This window comes from Lycorma delicatula, chromosome 2, assembly GCF_047948215.1.
Source record: "Lycorma delicatula isolate Av1 chromosome 2, ASM4794821v1, whole genome shotgun sequence".
NCBI classification, from domain to species: domain Eukaryota; kingdom Metazoa; phylum Arthropoda; class Insecta; order Hemiptera; family Fulgoridae; genus Lycorma; species Lycorma delicatula.
In genome coordinates, this window is record NC_134456.1 from 192,845,727 (window position 1) to 192,870,407 (window position 24,681).

The following is a 24,681-nucleotide window of genomic DNA, read 5'->3' on the forward strand; positions in this document are numbered from 1 at the left end:
AGATGCTAAATGAACTGAATAATTTAATAGTTTATTTACTAATTTGTTGAATTTTAAAAAAGTTAAATTATAATCATATTTTTTGTTAAATATTTTTTTTCTAAATAATTTTTGAATACAATAAAAATTATTCCAAATTTATTAAAATTAGAATGTCAATAATTAAGTTATTTTTGCTTAAGTTATATCTAAACAGGTATATCCAGTTTTTGTGAATGAATGGCAAATTGATTGAAACCAAGATTTTTTTTGCTTTATATTTTATGCAATACTTGGGACATTCCAATGGATTATTTTATCTCAACTTTTCAATGTTATAAAGGTATTACTTAAATATATAAGACTCATAAATAAATAAATATGCTGGCAGTTTTTCATAAAAGCAAAGTCCTAAACACAATTTCATAATTGTAGGCTTGAATTATGAAATTTACTACATAATTTTATAAAAGATTTCAATGCATTATTTAATCAAATTTGTACAAATTTTGACTGCAGTACTGCTTTTACATCAACAAAAAAAACTCTTCAACTTACTTCTTTCTCAACATGAAATCCAACTTGTCCTACTGCCATTGATTCAGTTTTTTTTAGATTTGACCACATTGTATAAACAACATCAATTCCATTTAATTTACTACCATCAATACTATTAGCTTTAACAAGTTGTGCTGCATCTTCCAGAACAGCTGATGGTATGTCATCAATAGTCTGACCCTGCAAAAAAACACAAATTAATACACCACAGCAATTAAAATAATCTAGTAATTGAACAAACTAACTGTCATTACAGTTTGTGGATCCATTTCAATCAGAATTTAAGCATTTCTTACAAAAGAGAATACACCTCGGTTCAGAAAATCTTAACTTCTTATAATTAGGGTTTTTTTTGGTTGAAAACTATACAAATGTATCTCCAGCAGCTTCTCACATGCTAATATCAAACTCACAATCTTCCAACATAGTAGCTTATGCTTGTTACATAGTGCATCCTGTTGCTATTGATAATGCACAGCAAATAAAACAAAATTAATGATTACTATTATAAATGATCTCTCTTCTGCAAGCCTAAAGCCTTTATGAGAAGAGAAATATGTAGGAATTAGAACTCTATTGTCCTTGAGTGTAAAAACATTCCAAAAGGTGAATGAAAACATTCATTTTCAACTATATAAGAATGCTGAAGGCACTGCAAAATCACTGTAATAAGATTCTTTTGGGTATCTCCAATATAGTTATCATCACACATGTGATGTGGTTATTTAAAGATCACCCACAGATTTAGTTTCCAGCAGCTAGTGAATCAAATCAATTCTCAAAGGAAATGAATTTGAGCAATGATGCGCTTAGTTTTCCTAAGTGTACAGGAAATGTAGGCACATGGAATATGTGTAGCTTATATGAAGGTGGAGAGTTAGACAATGCTATCCTTGAGATTGATAGATTAAATATTGCAGTCTTGGGAATTAGTGAAATGAAATGGTGTGTTTTTAGACATTATAAAATAAACAATCCTTTAGTTTTTATTCAAGTTTTGATGGATTCCATCATGAAAAATGAATTGGCATTATGGCTCACAATCACCCGGTCGAGTTAAAAACAGACATTTTACTGACATTAAGTAGAGTAAATTTGCACAAGTTAAAGCCTAAATTAATGTCACCATTATTCAAGTAACTGTCTCACATCAGAGGAATTCTAACTTTAAGGAAATTCCAATAACTTCCTATTTTAGCTCATGGCTCGGAACAGAAGTAAGAAAATTTCATGGCATTTATAAAAGCCTATGTAATAATCTACATAATCTTCTCCAGCATTAGAACTTGGATCTAATTTTACCACAGTTAAGTAATTGTAATGTGGTATTTTACTATTCTTGCAACTGCATGCTTTAAATACAAAAAGGAAAATAATTCTATAAAATAGTTACTACTTAAATAAATAAATATATTTCTTTTTTAAAACAGATTCAAATCATTACACTAGGTGGGCAGGAATTAACTCCCTACTGAAAATAATTTATAACTTTTTTAATACTTAATAAATTTTCATAAAACAAAAAGCATTTTGTTCATTACAATGGCAAAATTTATTACATATCTCATTTATGTTACTGCAGTTTCTCAGTGGCAGCCCATGGCACAATATCTAACCTTGCGTGTGTGGGCTCAGCTGGCATCCCAATACAAAGTATGGTGGTCCACGCTACAAGTACAGATATGGTGGCGAAGTGTGAAAGGACCTTGTGCCTCAGTAGAAGCAAAGATCATAAGAAATTGCCACACATAGCTAATGAACACACAAAGCTATCAGATGTTAAGAGACATGGTCGCCCCTCAACATCCAAGATGGAGGAAAATGTGAAAGTGGTTCAGGAGATGTTCATTCGAAGTTCTCAGAAATCAAAAAGACTGCCATCTGGCGAAAGTGGTTTAACCTGACACATAATCCTAACTGTTCTGAAGAAAGAATTGAATTTTCATCCATGGAAACCACATTACTGCTAGGAATTATTGCCGGAAGACTGTGATCATTGGTTGGAATGTGGGAAGATGATGCTTGCTTGATATGAAGCATGGTCTGATATTTTCAGTAATATCTTGTGGTCAGCTGAAGCCATGTTTCATGTTGGGTTTTTTTTAATGACACAATTGTTATTATTGGGCAACAGAGGATCCAAGGGTGGTTGCTGAAAAAATCTAACATCGCTCAAAGGTCAAAGTGTGGTGCGACATGACATCCATGAAAGTTGTGGGTCCATATCTCACTCGGGAAACAATGAATTCAGAACGGTACCTTGATGTACTTGAAGATTATATTCACAGTACTACAGTACATATCCACATGGGACAATTACAATGACCTAATCTTTATGCAAAATGGGGCTACGCATCACTTCGTAAGTCCTGTCTATGCATGGCTCAACACCCATTTTCCAGGACACTGGTTGGGACGTCGTGGCCCCCTTGAATGGCCAGCATGAAGTCCTGACTTAACGCCCAGCGACTTATTTCTCTGGGGGTGGGCAAAAGAGGAATTTCATCGCACAAAAACAAAAACTCTTAATGAATTTGAGGTGCAAATTTGCCAAGTTCTTGGAAACATACTGCTGAATTATCTGCAGAAGTTTGTTGCAAACATTCCCATCCATTTACAAAAGCTGGTGAATAATGGTGGTACTTATGTGGAATTTTAGCAATGCATAACAATTCTACCATTGCAAGGAACAAAATGTTTTTTATTCATGAAAATTAGTTAAGAATTAAAAAAGTTATAAACAATTTTCAATAGGGAATTAGTTCCCGCCCACTATGATATAGAGAACTTAGGTCCTCTATAAGATATTATAATGCAGTATAACAAAAGTAGAAAAAAATAACCATCCTATTAGTCATACAAGATTTTAATGCCAACAATGGGTTTGGTGTTGGGACTAATGTTGTTGATAAACATAGGTGTTATAATGTGCATGGTACACAATTGGTTCACGTTTTTCACAAAAGAGAACAGGTAATTATGACTTCTTTCTTTCAGACAACAGTGAAAAGTCTACATATGTGACTGCTCTGCTATCATGAAGAATATGCTTAACATAATCAAGTAGATTTAATAATATTATAAGCGATAAAATAATAGTTTACTCTCATTTAAAATATAACCAGGTGGAAATACCATCAGCACAGCAAGTACTTCCATCACAGAGATTTTGTCGGATGTAAATGAAAAAATGAAACTGCTAGCGTTGGTGTTTGGATGTTAAAAAATTGAAACTCAGGAGTAGTGACAAGTCCATAAATGGTAGACATCTGTAGGTGTGAGTGATCCAAATTGTAATGAGGAGAAATAAATAATAATATACTTTATTATCTGAATAATGTAGAATTACAAAGATTTTGAACATGAACTATAATTTTCTTCTAATCAAATTAATAAAATAAAATAAAAACAATAAACAAAGCAAAATGAAGGTATCTTCTTTATCACTTTATTATAAATTAAAAGTAATTTCCTGCAATCTCACTACTGCATGATATTAATTCCTGTAATAAAATAAATCTAATGTGGACATCACATGACTTCCTTGTATGCCTGTTAAATTACATATACACTTTTTTTTAAAAATGAAAACTACATAAAATTTTATTTCACTAATAACTTCTGATATTTTTCATATTGTTTTTTATTGTTATTGAATTGTTATTTATTATAAAAATCTTCTACAATAAAAGGTTAATAATTATTAATAAATCAACATATTTGAATTAAAAAAGTTAAAAAAAAAGGAGAAGTCAGATTCAAACTGATGTGCCTTCCCCTTGTAAGATCCAAATATTTCATTAATTAAAATTTTATTTGGCTATAACTCTGGAACCATAGAAATAAGTACCACTTATGATATATTGTTGAAAAGTTCTCAATGAGGGCTTATTTCTGCAGTTAAGAAAAAGCCCAAAATCCAAATTTGAGGGATTTTGGGCTCTTTTAGTCCAATCGATTGCAATCAAAAGGGGAGGGGCACAACTAGATGTTACAACAGTTCTAAATCCAAAACTTCAACATCCTACGGCTAATTGTTTTTGAGTTATAGATACATACGTATGTACAGATGTCACGCCGAAACTAGTCAAAATGGATATTTCCATTGAAATCTGAAATTTTTTGCCATCACAATACTTCCTTTACTTTGTACAAAGAAGTAATAATAGTCCAGAGTTAAAAAAATGATTTCTGAAGTCAAGAGTTCTATTCTTCAAATCCTAGTAAAGGTAGAAGTTACTTTTATACGGATTTGAATACTAGATCATGGATACTAGGGTTCCTTGGTGGTTGGGTTTCAATTAACCACACATCTCAGGAACAGTTGACCTGAGACTGTACAAGACTACACTTCATTTACATTCATACATATCATCCTCATTTATCCTCTGAAGTAATACCTTCTGGAGTAAACAGAAAAAGAGAGCTGAGAGTTAAAAAATTATCCTTTATCCATATAAAAAAATGTAATATTTAAAATAAATTTTACCATTATATTTTTTGCAATACCCAAATAATATTAAGTAAATCATTAAATATTCAAACTAAAACTTTGCAGCAGTGTGAGAGCTTCACGTGTACAGGATCTACATAATCAGATAACGTCTACTTTGTATTACAAATAACAGAAAACCTAATGCTCTCAACTTGAGATGCTTACAATACAAATTGGCTATTTTGATACATCCAATCTTAGATATCAACAAAAAAAATTCCTGCAGTCTTGAAGTTCTTGAATATTACAAATACTAATTCTCCAACTTTCCAATCTGTATCCCTCATTTCTTGAGTAAATTTTTAGGATTCATCCCATTGCAGTTCTCAACTGACCCAACATTTTGCTGTTTGATGGGCAGCTTCTTTTACTTTTTGATAAAATATAACTAAATAAACGTACTAGTAAGCCAAACTTATACACTGGATCAATAAAGACCTACTTTTTTTTTTTTAATAAACATAGACATATGAAAGCGTAAACAAATCCAAAACTGTTTTAACTAATAAAATCACACAATATTAAACACCAAAAGTCAAAGAATGATTGTCCGTTTTTTTATACATTATAATACATCCATGAATTCTTTGATACATGAAAGAATATTATGAAAAAAGTTTTCTTTTTGAAATTATCGTAAAACTAAAAAATAAAAATTTTTGAAAATAATGTTCAAGACTGAGGTAATGGATATGTATTATCTCTCTAAATTAAGATATAGTTTACTTCTACTCGGATACCTGGGAAGTTAGAAAAAAAAAAAATATGGACCAAATACAGATTATCAAATTTAATTTCAACCAGAAAAGAAACTTCAAACAATGTTTATCTCGCAAATTATTACTTTTGCTCTAGGGAGAAAAACCATGGCGAATCACTGTATAATAAATTAACCAAAATACAACAAGATAAATGAATGAATTGGTGAAAGAACTTTATTCTCTTAAAGAGAAACTAAATAAAACATTACACAAAGTACTTAATTTGTTCAATTGAAAGCACTTTGACATTCATAATTTAAACCTTTAAGCAACACAAAAATTGTAAAGGTGCACTTAAATGTTATCACCATAAGGCACTTGATATTATTTGTACTCGTTGCAATAGTGCAGGGTATTTTGATAGATGTTGGGATAAATTTTTAATGGAGCCATAAGTTACAACATCAGCAGATCAGGTGGATAAATAAAAAATAACATGTGAAATAGTATACAGAGGTGGAAAATACATGAAACAGTAAACGCAAATAATACAAATGAGCAGATAAAAATGAAAAGGGGTAGAAACAAACAAAAAGAACTGTTTACATCAGCTAAACTATAATAATTTTATACACAACTAGCGTACCTGGTCGCGACTTCACCCACAATATTGATGTAGCTTCACTCACAATGGTTTTTTAATAGCAAACTTATTTTTTTATAAATAAAAACTATTTAATCAACAATATTATATTTAAATTTTTAGATTTTCATTAAATCCTGATAAAACGGTAAATAAAAATTTTTATGAAAAATACTGCAGGAATATACAATAAACAATGAATTGTTGCTCAAAACTTAAAGGAAAACAAAAAAAAGGAAGATAAGAAAATTTAACAATATTTGTTAGACCAATTCATTTTATGAATGAATTAAAATAGTTCAATATAAAACCAATTCATTTTATGAATGAATTAAAATAGTTCAGTATAAAAGCCCAATAAAGATAAACAAAAAATTTATTGCAATCCCAAATCTAGCATCCCCATCGCGGCTTCGCCCATGCTCTGTGGTTACTTGTGCTTCCCTTCACGATCAGAGGGTCATGGCTCACTTCACTCTCCCTTTCTGTTTTCCTTTCCTTCTCTTGTTTCTCTTTCCCTTACTTCCTTTTCCCCTTCCTCTTCTCCCACTTCCCTTTTCTTTTTTCTCTTTTCCATTTCCTTTTCCTCGTTTTCTCCCTTTTTCTTTTTTCCATTTTCCCCTCTTTCCTTTTACCTTTCTTGATTTTTCCCTATTTCCATTTTCTGATTTTTCCGTTTCTCCCTTCTTCCCCGGTTTTCGATGAATTTTGGTATAGGTTCATTTTGCTGCTAAGCAGAAATCATGGTAAAATTCTTTGTTATTCCTAATTTCAAAACAAAGCCTTTTCCGGACACATGTTTATTATGACTTTTTTTCATTATTTTAAACAGAGAAATACAGCTGTAAAATTTAACAGCATTCTTCTGTCGCTCTGCATGCGCACACAATGTGTTAATATTACTTATTTGACAGATGCAATGAATTACTTCATTTCCATGTGTTACCTACACTTTTAATCTCAACCAATTATTTTTGCATCTGACATCTCCAATTATTTGCTTTATACATTCTAATTTTTTAATTTCATTTTAATTTAATTACTTACTTACTTTAAATTTAATTTAATATTATTTTATTTAATTTTTAAATTTAATTTAATATTATTTTATTTAATTTTAATTAAATTTATTTAATCCCTTCCTCTTCCCCCATTTCCCTCTCCCCCTTCCTCTTTCCTCTTATATTTTTCTCTTTTCCTTTCCACCCTTTTTATTTTTTCCATTTCCCCTTGTTCCCTTTTACCTTTTCCATTTTTCCCTATTTCCCTCTTCTGATTTTTCCCCATTCTCCCTTCTTCCCTGCACGTACATCAATCCAATAGTTTTTTAGTCTATAGTAAACACACATATCGGAAACATTGCAATGAAATCATAAAATATTTAATATAGCATACGTTGCTTTTACGTCCAACAGATAGTGCTGTTAACACAAAATTTAGTTTTTTATCGATTTGAACCCCTTAAAATCAAAATTTCATAAAATACTTTCTTAGTGCATGCCTACTTAAAGATATGAAGGTACCCTGAAAATTTCAAGTCTTTACCTACAATAGTTTTGACTGTACGTTGATTATGAGTCAATGAATCAGTCAGGACATTCTCTTTTATATAAGAGATAAACAAGAAAGAAAAGATAAGTATGCAAATTAATCTTGCATTCTCAAAGGGCACGATGGTTTCATAAGTAACAATGATATCAAAACAGACTTACAGGATGAAGCCTTAAATACACATGTGCAGATGACACTTTGTCAACATGAAACCACACATCTTCAGGCCACCCCCATTTAATCAAATCCTCATCTGCAAACAGAAATAAAAGAAAATAACTTACAACTATCAGTATAAAGTCTGTACACTAACTGTTATAAAAATATTATATTGCATGAAATAAATCAAGAGAAAAACTAATGTTTTACTCATTTATGTAGTTGTACATATAAATAGGTACAATTACATAATCATACACAATTTATGACTGTCAATTAAACACATGAAATACAAAAAAACAATAAACATTTAAAGAAAAAATACATTGTTTACAATCGATAAATTATGAATATGTATAAAAACAAAATAAATATAAATGGATAGGTTGGGCCTACAAGAAGAGTAGAGAATACGAAACAAAAGATTTCAATTTCTTAGACAAGTTTAGAAATTTCAGGAAGAAAGTTGTCCAGTTCTCTGGAGTGACAAAATTAACATTCACAGCAATCATATTTACTGTAAACATTTGTCACATAAGGTAAGAAGTTAAGAAGTTCTTAAGATATGAAATTTCCTTATTCAAATTAATAGACATATAATACTTCTTGCAGGAGGTGAAATAGGTTTTATTTCATGATGCTTCATGATAAGGAAATTAACCTCAACTGGAGATTACCATGGTAAAATGAACCATGGTAAAAATTGCAAGAAAAGCTAACACCCAATTTGCTAGATAAAAGTGTGTTGGTGATAGGCAATGCATCCTCCTACAATGTTTGGATAGATAACTTCATTTTATAATAAAGTAGATAACCAAAATTGCTTATAAGAAATCACAACATTCCTTTTGGAGATAAAATTCTAAAAGTTGAACTGTATAAAGTAATAAAACAGAGCAAACCATGGTATGTTTACTACAATATATCTGTCTTCCTCTATATCATCCAGAATTTAACATAATGAACTAATTTGGGCTATAATGAAAAACTGGATAGCATCTAACAGTATGACATTTAATTTTGAAGATATGTATCCGTGCAAAAATAGAATATCTGAAATTGGAAGAATAGCAAAGAAAATGCTGTTGCATCAAAAACAGGTGACCTTTATCATTAATTTCATTAATGATTCAGAAAGTTTCTCTGTACAGAAAACAGCAATGTAGAAGCTGATGTTTCTTTTCCTAAAATTGAAGAAAACCAGAAATTAAGTTACTTCGATCTCATAAACATTTTTTAGAAATTACTTTGTTTTTTTTACATTTTTATCTTACCAGTAGAAATAATGAGTAAATATAAAAATCATTATTGTATTCAATATTTTAATTAATATTCAAAAGAGTTATATTTTGTTATTTTTAGATAATTAATTAGCAAATTTCTTTATAAATGAAAAATGTCTGTTTAGATTACAACAAAAAAGTCAAAAACATGCACTGATAAATACATCCCAACAAATATGTGAAATGAATTAAATTTGTCTGTAGAATACATCTCTAAATATTAATAACAAATCATTCTTATAGGTCTAATGTTAATGCAATCAGTCTGTACAATTTTGAGGTCAACAGTGGGTAGGTATACACTACTACTAAATAGTACAAACTTAAACTAACAAACAGCCCCAAAGTTGGTCTTTCATCAAATTGCTTGGATAACAATGTAATCATGTCACATAAAATTCTTTGTAAAAATAAAGGAACATGATGTTAGATGTCAAGCATTAAAGTTATTTAAGTTCTATTTAAAAAATATGTATTAAGTTACTGGAGTTGTACATGAGGATAATAACACAGTCAGGAAGTACAATAGCAAATGATATAATTAATTGTGAACAGTTCTTGGACCAGTTCTTTTGACCATTATTAAAACTGATATGCCTGGTTATTGAAACCAGGCATATAAAGTTATGTTACATGTACATGACATCGCTGTCATTAGTTAGTGATCAAACATACACCACTGCATATTTTTTACATAAGCTTTTTTGCCAACCTACTGTTTTGAAAATTAATCATAAAAAATAATTACTTTTGATGATTTATTTTGGAATAATCAATTCTCACTGGTATTGCATAAGAATACAGATTAATATACAATATGTTATTCAATGATATAATCATTTATATAGTATAATAAATGAAGCAAAATGAAGTGTGGGGGCAGCAAAATCTAAAAGTTATTTTCATTTATTAACACATGTAGAAGCACTATTTTATAATGTTTGTTAAGTATAGTTCATTATAATTAAATTTTTTTTTTGTTGAGTATTTAGTTTTTTATAAACATTTTAATTTCTTCATATCTACAAATGGGTGTCTTTAACAATCAACATTTAGTTTAAAATATAACTAAGTTTTTTTAAACAGTTTTTGACCATTTTCTTTCTAAATTTTTAATTTATTTCAATAACTGGTTAACATATTTATTTCTCTGAATTTAAGTTGAATGCAAGAATTACAAAATGAAATATGTCAGCTCAAGCAAAACCAGTTTATCAGTATCCAATGGGAGTTCAGTACTGCGACACTAAATTTATTCCACACTGGCCTGCTTTAGCTTATATCTATGCAGCCAACAAACAATAAAATACAACTAGCATAGACAACTGTATGCAAGTAGCATTCTGAGAAAATGTTTAGCAAATTTAACACTTTTAATAACAAAGAAGTATTACTTGTACTTTCCATATACAAAAGCAGAGTAATGGTACAGTTCTGGATTTTTAATTTATTAGAGTAGCCTGAAGACAAATGACATTTATAGGTTTTGATAGTACCTCTCTGTTTTCTAGTTTAATTTTAATATATTAGGTTTGTTATAATTGCATTTTATAAAGTTTATGACAGAATACAGATGCCATTGTAAAGAGAACAAACCAGATAGATGTTTCTGGCAACAATTACACCAGCGGTTCATATTTTATAAAATAAAGTTTATAAGTAAAGACAGTGAGTTGCTCTTTCTTTTAAAACTGATCATTCTTATGTATAAGTTTTGATGTTAGATGTATGTCTGAATCTATGTTTCACACTAAATTACATAAAAAGAACTTTGTATAATTTAAAAAAAAAAGACTAAATTGTATTGAGAAAAATTATGCTAATATTTACAATTGTAAAATAAAAATAATTATTTTAGTGATTTAATAATTATTTTACTGACTGAATATTATTAGATTTAAAGAAAAAAATATATACACATATGGAATCAATTTTTTCCTTGGTATTTTAATTATCTACAACATTGAGCAAATCTTTAAAAATTAAAATGGAAGTAACTAACATCACAAAATTGCTGGTTTTTGGACAAAGTATTTGTTAAGCAATGTAGATGGAAATTCTAAAGACAGTTTGATAACCCATCAGCTACTTTGAACAGAATATAAATTAAATCAAACCAAAAATACGGCAAACAATATCAAATACAACATATAATACTTACTTTCAAATTTGTCAACTCCCATGAACAGGGTTACAGGGGGTGAGACAACTGAAACATAAAATTTTACAACTTCATAACATTTAGAATCTCCATGGAAAACATATCACATACATATTACACAGAAAATACTAATATAATTTATTTTTATATTAATTTAATATTATATTAATATTATAATATAATATAATTTATTTTTATTAATTTAATATTTCTTTTATATATGAATATATAATTACTGTAGAGAATCTTTAATATTGCAAACACAAAATGAGTAAAAAAAAGTAATGTAAATGTGAAAAAAATAACAGCTCATGATAAAAACTACACTCGTGTACTTGGGCATTGCACAAGACAAAGTTCCATGTATCTGGAAGCAATACTCAGCGCTGCTGGCAAGACTATGCAGCTCAGTTTAATGCTACACATTGTCATTTATAGACTTGAAATGACTCCTGAACTTCTATTGCCTAATCAAGAGGATTTGGCAACTGTCTGCTATTGAATGTAAATGGTAGAAAGTTATTCTATGTAACTGAAAAGCATGACTAGAAGATATTCTATCTCTGATTTTATTTTATTTTTTTAGAAAGAATTGAGTGGGGATTGAGGAAAGTAGATGAAGAGGTATCTAGAGGTAAGGTTTAAAAAGCTATAATGACCTAATCTACATGTAGGCCAAAACTATCCATGTTACAATTTTTTATTTGTATCCGCAATACAATTCACAAACAGGTAATCAAACGGGTCTTAGGGTAAATACAAAGCTGAAAGTATGTTGCAGTTAGAAGGAGAATGAGTTTTGAACAGGTGAAAAAATTAAAAATATTTTAGTGTCTTGAAAACAAAGAAGAAAATGTCAGAAAAAATAAAGGATTGAAAAAACATTGAATTTGAATCAGTTTCAGCCTTTAAACTGCATGATCTTAGGAAAATAAGAATTTTACAATGGATTGTGAAGCAGTAAAAATAAAGAAACTGGCTGATGTGTAAAAACAGAATTATGAGGTAAGCAGCTGTTACTGGTGAGTTCATCAGAAGATACAGCAGGTCATATAAGAACGAAGAACAGCATTGATATTTGAATGTCACTCCATAGAGTATTGAAAACTGTGCACTTACACAAAAGTGGAAAAATAGTGTTAACTGCAACTTGTAAGATCATGTTCATGAGTGGAAGGTAGCTTAGAATCAACAAAGCAAGACAGGCACTGATGAAACAGCCAAAATACTTCATATGTCAGACCACTGAAAGTTAGTAATCAATAGACCTCTTTAAAGTCTATTATTATTCTTATTTGTGAGGTTACATTATGTTATAATAGAGCAATACTTTCAAAATAATTATCAAAATCTGGACAACTTGAAGTATCATAACTACATATGCGTTTCATTGTTATTTGTAGTTATATAATTCTTTTCTCTTTAAAGAACATTTTCCAACTAACTAATAATTTCTAGCTAAGTTTCAATTCCTCTTTTAAATTTGTTAAGCAACAATGAATCTTTCATAGTTCAATAAAACGTAGTTAAATAGTTAAACCTAAAAAAAAAATATTCTAGTTTAAAATACATGAAAAATGCTTCTAGAAGATAATAGAAGTATATGAAAAAAAATAGTAAAAATGAAAAGAGAAAAATATTTCACATGTAACATTCAACCAGGCTTTCCAACAAGTTCATTCATTCCTAATATACAGGCTGAAAAATGTTTACACTTCAAAATATTCATAATCTGGACAATGGAAAACACATACGTGATTTATACTAGTATTATTATGTTGATGGCATAATAATCTTATGAAAAGGAAATAAGGCAATGTTATACACACAATCAACAAATTATACCTCACCTTGCATTTTACTACTGATGAAATATTCAACATCCTAGAACTACCATATCCAAAACATTCCACATATAAAAATCTTTAAAATGTACAAAACCCTTTTCAGGCCTGGCAAACCAGAAGCAGTAATTGCATTTGCTTATAAACACACTCAAACCTGACTATAGCTGGAAAACTGATTGGAGAAATATATATACAGAATGTTTCTAAAATGGTGGGCTGGCTATACTTTTTCGGATTCTAGCTGTAAAACTAAACAAAATATATCCTTACAAAAAATGGCAATTTGTTCTTCGTTCTCCATCCCCTCCCCATCCCTGCGGACGCTATTTTGCTATTTTTATATAATAATTTATATCTCGGGTTTGGATAAACAAATCACATTAATATTTGGTACGCATCTTGTTAATAAAGTTATAAAATTAGCAAAAAATCAGGACTTAAATACCTTTGCAAATTACAAAATGGCGGCCATGTTTATTTTTCAATCCATTACATCTCCATAAATATTAGTTTTATCAAAATTTATGTTATTGTGAAAATATTAAGTCTTTTATTGTGAACAAAATGATCTTTTAGTTTTTTTAAATCAGTTAACAAATAGTCGAGTTATGGGAGAAAATTGATGTAATTTTGTGTCATAATTATTAGGTCTATTATTTTAAGAAAAAAATGATTACCTAATTTGTTACTAATTTACAATATTAGAATTAACAATAAATAAAAACAATTAATATTTCATTGAATTGAACATAACATGGAGGACAATAAAACAGATACACAAAATTACATCAATTTTTGTCATAAATCAACTATTTGTTAACCGATTTTAAAAATAAAATGTCATTTTGTTTAAAATAAAAGGCTTAATATTTTAGCAAATAACATACATTTTGATAAAACCTATATTTATATAATGGATTGAAAAATAAACATGGCCGCTATTTTGTAATTTGCAAAGGTATTTAAATCCTGATTGTTTGCTAATTTTAAAACTTTATTAACAAGAAGGTTAACAAATATTAATGTGATTTATCTATCTGAACTTGAGTTATATATTTTTATACAAAAATAACAAAACTGTGGAGAAGGAAGAAGAAATTGCCATTTTTCCTAAGGATATATTTTGTTTAGTTTTACAAGTAGAATCCGAAAAAGTGGACAGCCCACCATTTTAGAGACATCCTGTATATTTAAAATTCAGAAAAAAGAACAGAAACCAACAGAAATTTATGGCTAGCCAAATATTTCAGCATAATTTCTTCTCTAAAAGAAAATAGAATAAAAGAATTCATTAATTATGAGAGCCAAATCAGTGGTTTTATATGTTATGAAAAAAATTTAGTTTTTTTTAAAGATTTTGAACTGGAAAAAAATTAATTCCAGATATAAATTTAAAATAGTTTCAGAAAAAACTGTTGAAAAATAAAAAAACTGGATGCGAAAAACTTACTTTTTATATAAAGTGTAAATTAATATTATTAGATTACCAATAAACAAATAAAACTTTGCAAAATTCTTTAAAGAATTTCAATCTGAAAAAAAAATTATATAAAGTCCATTAAAGAACAAGTTTATGAGATCATTCCTAAAACAACATATATCAATCAGAAAATATTAAAATTTTAAACCAAATTAAAATCCAACATCAAAACCAACTTTTTAAGCGTTTAACTACTAAAAATTACAATTAATTTTCAATAAAGATAATGTTCAAATGGCCTTCTTGGTTTATATAAATCCTAATGTAATCTGACACTATAACCATCCTTGGTAACACAATTATTTTTAACAATTTCAAATGCATTAAATTTGGTTGGCATCCAATCCAGTTTGGTTGATATTTGTCTCTTTTTGGTTATAGTTAGTATAATAATAAATATTTAGTATTATCAATATTACAATTACCAATTAATATTAAATAAGGAGCTGAAAAATACTCAACTAAATGTAATAGATTTTTCATTAATAAAGAGAAAATACACTCATTGTATTTTAAAGAACTTTGATGACATCACTGAACATAATACATCTATCAATTTAATATATTTGCAATATTTTGTTCAATTACACTAAAAGTTGGTGGTTTCTTAAAATTAAAATAATTAATTATCAAAATAGACGTAATAATAGTAAATATTATATAAACTACAAAAAAAAAATAGGGGCAAAAATGCACAATGGATTCAACACATTGAAAAATTATATTAATTTTCCTTAGTAGTTATTTACACAGAGAAGTGTGGTGCCACACAAAATGGATAGTTTTATATAACACTAAACTTCTTTATGTAAACAAAAAAGGTAAATTAAAATTTTGGTTGATTAAAAGTTGACTTTTTGTTGGGTTGTTATTTTGATCTCTTTTGTCTTAAATGGAGAAAAAAATTCTTTAACTAGTGCTTATTTTCAACTGACTTTACATATATTTTAATAATTAAGAGTATCTACACATCTGTCACAAATCTTTACAAGTTTACTGATTACTAACAAAATGTTTGTAGTAGCCAAGATATTTTAAGTGACCAATGTTCTAATTATATAAATGAAAATAAGTAGTGAAAACTGCAACAGCATCTGTCAGGAACCAAATAAAAATAATGTTACAATATCTGTAAGACATTAATGTTCTAAAATTAAACAAAAAAAATCCTAATATACATTTCAATTAACAATAAAATGTGAGTATGTCTAACTTAGCATTTTATTCACATTTCAGTATTTCTATTAATTAGAATGAACAATAAATAATTAAAAAATGACTAATAGCAAATTCTAAATCCACTTTCTAAAGTTGGACAACTAAAGCTGTAGGTTAAGAGCAAGTACATCTAACATGTCACTATAAGTACAGTCACTGAGAATATGAAGCTTTAAAAATGTTCCTGAACTCAAAACACACAGCAAATAACAGACGAATACTACAAGCTACTACAGAAAAAACCCTTCAAGGAATTCTATTTACAATAATTACTTGTACTAATCTAATTTCCTTTCCTATTCTACGTTTAAAACTACAACTATAATAAAAATTTCCTTTTAATTCAAACAGCCCCTTAAATGACAATCCTTATAATTTCAGTTCAACCAATGATATACCTTACTACAAGAATACATAAATACTAAATTATGCATAAGCAATTCTAACATAAGAGTTACAAAGGTTTTTACCAGTGCTCGTGAAGTAAAGAACCATGCTGTCCGTAGAGTAGCGTCAACGTTAATTATAGAAGGGTGAACTGCTGCTAAAATGCAGCAGCCGAAATATTTTCTTTACTTATTTTGAACACACTAATTTTAAAATAGAATCAATATAACCAACACTTCTGGAAATAATTAATTTAACACCTGCAACAAACTGTTCAAAAAATGTTTACAGCAATAACCTACAAATTTTTATAGAATACAACCGTTCCACTGACTGTTCCATAGAGATTTTGTGCAACGAAACAATGCAATGAGTATCGTAACTTATATTATGGTATACTGTACATGTTAATCACAGTATGTTACGTCCATTAAATGGCGATGTTGCCATAGTTGTATTCTTCAGTTCTTTATTGACGGAAAGAAGGTTACAAATCAATTCCGTGATTATATACAGTCAGCTTTTTCTTTAACTCGGGCCAACTCGATTTAGATACAAAGAGAAAATGTTACAGTTTACCAGATTTTTATTCTTATGTTATCGGTCCATTTAAATTGTGAGCTCTACCACAATCTAGCCTAATCTTCGAAGCTCTACAGAAGTTACAACTGTATCCTTAAAAGAAGTTTCATTATCAAAAGATGAGTTTTCACGAAATTTCCTCACACAAATCGTGAAAAGTGGCACGAAAATAATTTTAAAGGATTTTTATAGCTTATTATTCACCTAAAAGGAAATAATACCACTTCTTCAACGAATTAATATCGTTATGAAGAGGTAATATTGTTACGACTGTGTAGCAAACATTATCTAATTTATACATCAAGCTGCCCACGTCTTAAGTTTATTTGTCTTTAAAAGTCGGCGGTGAATATTATATGAAATGATTCACTTTAATGGCGTCTTAAATCGAACTTTTTAATTTTCTCAGTAAATATTACGTAATAATAGTAAGTAGGTTAAGTACGTGTAAGCAAGAATAACTGAGTAATTTGTAAGAGCAAAAATTAAGTAGATAAACTGTTAGTGAGAGTAACGGTAAGCTATCGCGATTTTGGCGCGAGTGGTAGCGTCTAGGCCTTTAATCCGGAGGTCCCGCATTCTACTCCAGGACAGACATAACATTTTCACACGCTACAAATCATCTATCTCATCCTCTGAAGCAATACCTAACGGAAGTTAAAAAAAAGTTACTGCGATCACTTTGAACTCAAAGGAATTGACTCTCCGAACAGTAAGGATCGATCATTCTCTTCTTATTCTTTCCTTCTATCTTAGATAAGTACTTGAAAATTGTTAGCCGTCGTCTTTTGATGGTGACTCTGTTTTTGGACTGAGTTTTCTAGTTACGTTCAAGGGGATGCGCTAATATTATTGCCTCGCAGAGGTCATGTCACAGATGATGCTTTCGCAAGTTTTGTACGGAGCACCAATTTGGTCCGTCACGCTAGATTGGGCGAGAGCTCGTGCAATTCTTAGCCGGTTGTCTCCCTTCAGGGCTGTCTCCCTTCAGGACAGAACCATCTCGGGTGATCCCGCCAGCGTAATGGACAGACTTCCGCCCCTGGATCACCTCATTCAGAAAAGGGAAGAAATAGCACAGTAACAGTAACGGATTAGGCGGGTGCGGAGGCATTGCCTTCAATGAAGAAGAACTATAAGGCTTACCTTCATGCCAGCGGATTATTAACGCGTTTGAGGTAAGCCTTCGACGAAATAAAAGTTTGTGTTATGTTTGACTGCGGATCACCTGTGTTTAAGCCCTATAACGTTGAGCATAGAGTTTATTTATTTCTGATATTGTCTAACAATTTATGAATCTTTTTAAATGGTTGTTAATGTTAAGTTTAATCTATATGCCAGGGTCCTATACACCCTTTCATCATCTGATGATTTTTTTTTATTTTTAAAAACTATAACGAGGGCTAAAGACCTTATAAATTGATGCTTATTTACATTACATATATATATTTAAAGTAAAATAATAATATCATGAGGGATATTCAGTAAAGAAACAAATTGACGTAGAAATGAAAGTTTGTAGGAGGAATTTTATACTTTCATGACTTTAGGTTGGCATCACTGGGATGAGCTAAGAACAGTTGACAGATAAAAATTGTTTTGTTTATTACTAATATTGCATATAACGATCGCATGTCTGCTTGAAGTTTCCATTAGTTAAACAACGTTCAGTGATCCGTTTTTTTGCTTTCTGAAGGTGAAAAACCGGCTAAAGTCTATTCTCGAATGATTTTATAGTATTGTGAAAGTTGTATGAGCCACGGAAATTTTTACAAGTGAGTAGAACGGTTCAAAAACGGTCGAACCTCAGTGACCGACGAGCAACGTCCTGGCCGGCCAGTTGAAGTGTTAACTCCTTCGCTTGAAACCCGCATTGAGCAGTTGAACATATAGAAAATACAGTTGCAGTAAGTGTTGGCACAGTTCATAACATTACCAGCAACAAGCTCAAGTACAGCAAAACAAAAGCAAGGTGGTCCCGAAAGGGTTAACGCAACTACGTAAGGAAATGACTGAAAGTGTGTACAGACATGAAAGGGAAGATAACCCTTATCTAAACAAGATTTTAACGAGTGATGAAATTTGGGTTCACCATTTTTAACCAGAGTTCAAAAGACAAAGCATGGGATGGAAGCACTCCAGCTCACCTGTCCCGAAAAAAATTCTGAACGCAAGCATCAGAAAAGTCATGTTGACCGTCTTTTGGGATGCCCAAAGTGTTGTCTTTTGTGATTATTTGGAAAATCAGCACACAATAAACATTGTCTACTACTCAGACATGCTGATGAAAAAATTAAAGCAATGAGAGAATAACAACACGGATGTCAGAGAAAAGGCGTGATATTGCTACACTACAATGCTCGTTCTCACACCGCCCAGCATACCCAAGAAACCATTGGAAAATGGTTTGGGAGATACTACCACATCCCCTCTACAGTCCACATTTGGTTCCCATTTACCATTTGGTTTACATTTAAAGGTAAAAAATTATTTGAAAAAAAGTGTAGCAACGATGAGGTCAAAGAATTTGTGGGAAAGTGACTCAAACAACAAGGCAAAAGCTTCTTTGCATTAGGTATAAAAAAAACTAACAACATCGTTGGGACGTTAATATTGGTGGGGATTATGTTGAGTAGTAAAAGTTTTTTTTTTTTTACATCAATTTGTCTCTTTTAATTATTGAATGTCCCTCGTACTATGGCTAATTCAAAGAATAATTGCTCATACATATTTCCTTTTTATTTACTAAAGATTTAATGTGAAAATACTGTCTGTTATATTATTTTAAAACCAGTCTGAAGTCTAGCATTAACAGTTTACTTTCATCAGTCACTCTTTATATTAAATTTGTATTTAGCTTAAATACATCAATTCATCTGAACATCTCTTATTTGATTGCGTTTTTCTAAAATTCCAAACAATCAAACTACTTACATTACATACTGAAATTAATTGAAAAATCAATTTTGTGAGGTATGAAAACTAATCAGTGTTCAAATATTTATCATGTGTTAATTGCTCATTATTTATTATAATTTTTATTTTTGTATTGTGGCCAACAATAAATTAAGGAGAAAATTTCTTCTCATTAATAAAAAAAAAAAAAAACAAATGAATTTAATAATGTAAGTAAATTATTAAGTAAGTTATGGGCATTTCTTCAGAAATAATTAAATTGAATAAGTAAAAATAGCCAAAACTATCTCGTTCTTATAATTTTCTTGATTACACTTACCTCTAGATCTTCAAATTTGTTTAGATTAAATTCTGCAACTATTATTATGGTTTAATGATATTTTTTTATCCATACATAAAGTTCCATATCATTAATTTAATTTTTATTTTTAAAAATATGTAATATGTTTTCAAATTCATTTAAAATCAGTAAGTTGGTAAAAATATCTAAATAAGTTTGTATTTGATATGCATTGACCACAACTTTTTAACTGCATCTAGTAGTTTAATAACTGATATAATACATATTAAAAAATACACGTCATTTCAAAAACTGATTTAAACGTATTAAGGTTGAAAATTGATTCCATATATTGTAGTATTATCTTCACTTCTGATGATAAATTTAGGCACATTATTATAGTGAAAGGGACTTCCATTATGGCCAGATGTAGATGTTTAGCCTGAATAGTACCACCCTTCAATTGGTACAGTATTGAAGAAACAATACTCCTTGATGATGGTTCTGCCTTTTTCCAAATATTCTACAAAGCACATCACAAGAATCCAGAAATGCCATGACTTCCTGAAGATGAAACCGTTTTCATATTCTTTGACTCACTTTCTCTTGTTCTAACCCACAGTTTGGTCTCTGATCTTCAATTCATGTATTGTCATAAAATGTTGAGGAAACTGCAAAATCATGTTTATGCAGGTTTAAACACAAATCAGAAGTGTTCAGTCAAATGGTCTTTGGTTGATAATCTACAAACGCAGCACCCATTGGGTGGAAAGCTTTTTCATTTCCAAAACATCCTGTAAACTGTAGTAGACATAGTCTATCAAGATATTTGTATTGTCAGCAAGCTCATCTACCTTCAGTTGATTGTCATTTAATATAGCATTGTGGATTTTTGTGACAATTTTCATCAGTAGTAGCAGTTTTTGGACGTTCCAAGCATTCATAATCTTGAATTGATGTACAACCACATTTAAATTTAGCAGTGCTTTTTTTACTGCCAAAAATGAAGAATCCTTTAAAGTGGAATGTAATACTCTTTGTGTATCTATCAGGATTATACCTTTTAAAATAAAACACAACATTTTAAACTTCAATTTTAACCAATATTCAGAAAATGTAAAAAAACTTGTTTGTTTTACTACATTGCCTAAAAATAAGCAACTAAATGTACGTAATGAAACTTCACAGCGTACCATCTAAAGGATCATACTTGACAAATATTGTAGTCATTTAGTCAAATGAAATACTTGTGGCAACTCTGTGTCAGACCAAAAACTTTCTGAACAACTCTGGTAGATCTGTTCACAGGGATTTTAAATAATTTCAAAATTACTGAACAAAGTAATTGTCAAGTCCATTATTCATTCATACTACTGAATTTAAAATTATAATTCACTTTGTGTAAATATTACTATAAGCATTCAATCCACTATATTTTCTGTTGTCTGTGAATAACATCTTTTAGAAACCCCAAAAAAAATTATACAACTTATTTGGATGCCTAAAATTATTTATGAATTTTTCACAAGTTAATTCTTCCAGTATTTATACAGAAAATTTTTAATTATTACAAATCTCTATTATTTTGTACAGTGCATTAATTTCAAAGAAAAGAATAAAGGAACAGAAAATGTTTTCTTATTGTTTGTTTCACCAAGCAAATATATTTTTGCACATCAGCCAAAACTAATAAAAATCAGTCCTACAAGTGATATCGTTGTATTCATCACAGGGTCTGGGTGTAAAGTGAACATGTTACTCTAAAAGAAAGCAACTCTTGAATAGCACCTCTAGAACTAGGTGCTAAGATCACAGTCATAAAAAAGACAAAGCAATAAATTCTGTTGTGAAACAAAGTGACATATGTGTGATTAAAAAGTATCCGACCTTGGCTCATAAAACCAAAAATATTTAACTCAGTTCAATGACTGATCCCCGTGAAAGTAGGCTGTTTTTGATTTAACACTCTTATCACAGTAATTTTTCCAGTTTTGGAAGGATTTTAAAATTATTTTTAGTGAGCACCATGACCTCTTGTCACATTTCTTCAGATCTCTTTATCTTCAAATCTTTTTTCTTTAAGTTTAGGAAAGAGCCAAAAATTGCAGGGAGCCATATTTGGTGAGTAAGTTCACATTCCATTGTCTATTTACCTTTTGTTCATAAGTGAAAGAAGTTGAACAAATTTTGCTATGCACCATATCTTGAGATTTTCCACTGAAATTGATTGCACTGAGCCAAATAAAATTCTTATTTCATCTTCAAGCTCTCCAAAAGTGTTTCTCACTTTTGAAGATATTCAGCAAACTTGAAAATGTCAAACGCTATTTAATTTGTGTGATACCAAAAGCTGATTAAATCTTTCATATTGTCTCACCAAGTTACAACAAAATTTAATGCATTTTCACTGCTCAACAGGTTGAGCAGAGCATTGTCGATCAGTCATTTTGAACGATCATGAACACTACAAGCACTATCCAGATGTCTTACTTTCATGGCTGTTATCTAGTGACTGGCTGCAAAACATGGAATCGTATGCAACCCACACAAATTAAGGTCACATTCTATGACAGTACCCCTCCTGTGTTACAATTGGTTACCGCAATAAAAAATAAAGTCGATGCTTTTTGAACACACCTAATATGCAAATATATTACCCCATGTCAAAAGGGGAAAAAAAATATTTTGTATTATATTTAATAAGTCAAGATGCATAAAAAATATTAAGAAAAATCATGTAACAAATAGCAACTATAATAATAAGAAAAAATTCACACATTTGGTTTTTTTTACGTACCTTTTAAAAAGTGATTTTTTTTTAATACTTGAAGCTTAAAAATCTTATTGGGCTGAAAACTTAAAAGTTTCTTTCTGTGCCCATAAATCTGTATTTTTGAGTATTTCTGTTTTATCAAATTTGGAAGGGTTGATAAATGCCTTTATTTTTACATAATAGCACACATAAAATTTCAACTTTAATTTTATTTATATTCTTTCTACAAATCTATTTACTTTATAGAAAACAATCATGCTGTATACATTTCCTTTTTTATATTTTTAAAGAAACTGTAACAATGAAATAAATATGTTACTAACTGAAACATTGTTACAATTGGTTTTTTTTTTTTTTAATAAGTATGATTTATATTGTAATATGGCATTAAAATTAAATATACTATAAATGAAAATTAATGCATTCATCACAAGATACATACCTGTATTTATCTTGGAAAAAGTTCCCCTTCTCTAGCATGTATTTTTAAATTTCTTATTTACTTTATAAGGGTTAATACATTTTTCAAGAAAATCTTTTGATTTTTATATCAAGGAAATATTGTTAATATGTATTATTACACTTTCTCAACCATTTGCCCAGAAAATATCTTGGAAAATATTTTCAGGGGTTTTAAGGTAGCTTTGTTCAATGTGAGATCTTGCCTTCCTTCATTTATTGTGATAGATTTATCTGGCCAAAATTATTATATTCATTTTATAAAACAAATCCAATGTTTCATATTGGTCTTTGTTTGGAATGTTTAAAAAAGTGTGTATAAAAAAGATATATTGAAAATTAGTATATTATTATATTTACTTTTATTTAATGTTGCAAAAAAATAACCAAATTGGTAACAGCTTTTTTATGAATAATTGTAATAATTTAAATTTACCTGTTTTTCAGAATAACAATTTTTAATTTTCAAATATTTTTTTTGAATGTAAGGTGACAAAATATCTAATGTTTAAAACATTAGTTGCCCAATTTTTTATGCTTCAAGAGAAAAAAATATTATTATACTTTCCTGTAGTTATAGATACAAATCTTATATACCTTTATATTATTAGTACATAAAATTATAAAAGAAAATTTAGCTCTGGCAGAAGAGAAAATATTGCTAGGATGGTTACTTACTGCACAACAGACTTAAATATATAATTTTATTTACAGTACATCAACCCCACCAGATGAAAGTATATATTTTCTGTTACAATAAAACTATTTCCACAAAAAAATGAAAATGTACATGTTGTAATATGATTATTTGAACAGCAAAAAACCGCTGACAAATGTTGCATAATTTTTCTAGCTATGCCCCAGACAGATCTTTATTTCAAATAAGCTACAGGGCTTTTTAAAAATAATACTAAATTATGCAAAATTTTGAATACTATTTAAAAAAGCTGACAACACAGTTGTAGGACTTTCCAGTCATATGGATTTTTTCTGATGCACAGCTTACACACACAACTTAATTAAAAATATTTAACATTCAATGATTAATTAAATAAAGCGTGTGCACACCGCATTTCATTTGTGTGGGTGTGGCAGTACTAGTGACCACTTTAAATATTATTCATTTATTTAATTCTACTGCTCACCTGTGACATCACAACACAGTAACGACTACAGCAGCTGTACATTAGTGTTATACTAGAGCTTCTT

General features: G+C 29.4%; 1 protein-coding gene across 2 annotated transcripts in view; it reads right to left on the reverse strand.

The window, feature by feature from the left end:
• Positions 1-17,050, reverse strand: part of LOC142319537 (coiled-coil domain-containing protein 25) — a 31,117-nt gene extending 14,067 nt beyond the window's left edge. Inside the window, exons 1-4 of one of the 2 annotated variants that reach the window (XM_075356923.1) lie at positions 16,546-17,050; positions 11,531-11,578; positions 8,089-8,180; positions 538-717 (exon numbers count right to left, since the gene is read on the reverse strand). In XM_075356923.1, the coding sequence (XP_075213038.1) occupies positions 538-717; positions 8,089-8,180; positions 11,531-11,578; positions 16,546-16,570 (345 nt within the window). In that variant the 5' untranslated portion in view covers positions 16,571-17,050. The remainder of the gene's footprint in view (positions 1-537; positions 718-8,088; positions 8,181-11,530; positions 11,579-16,545) is intronic. The other variant, XM_075356924.1, reaches the window with a different exon arrangement.
• Positions 17,051-24,681: the final 7,631 nt, after the last annotated feature.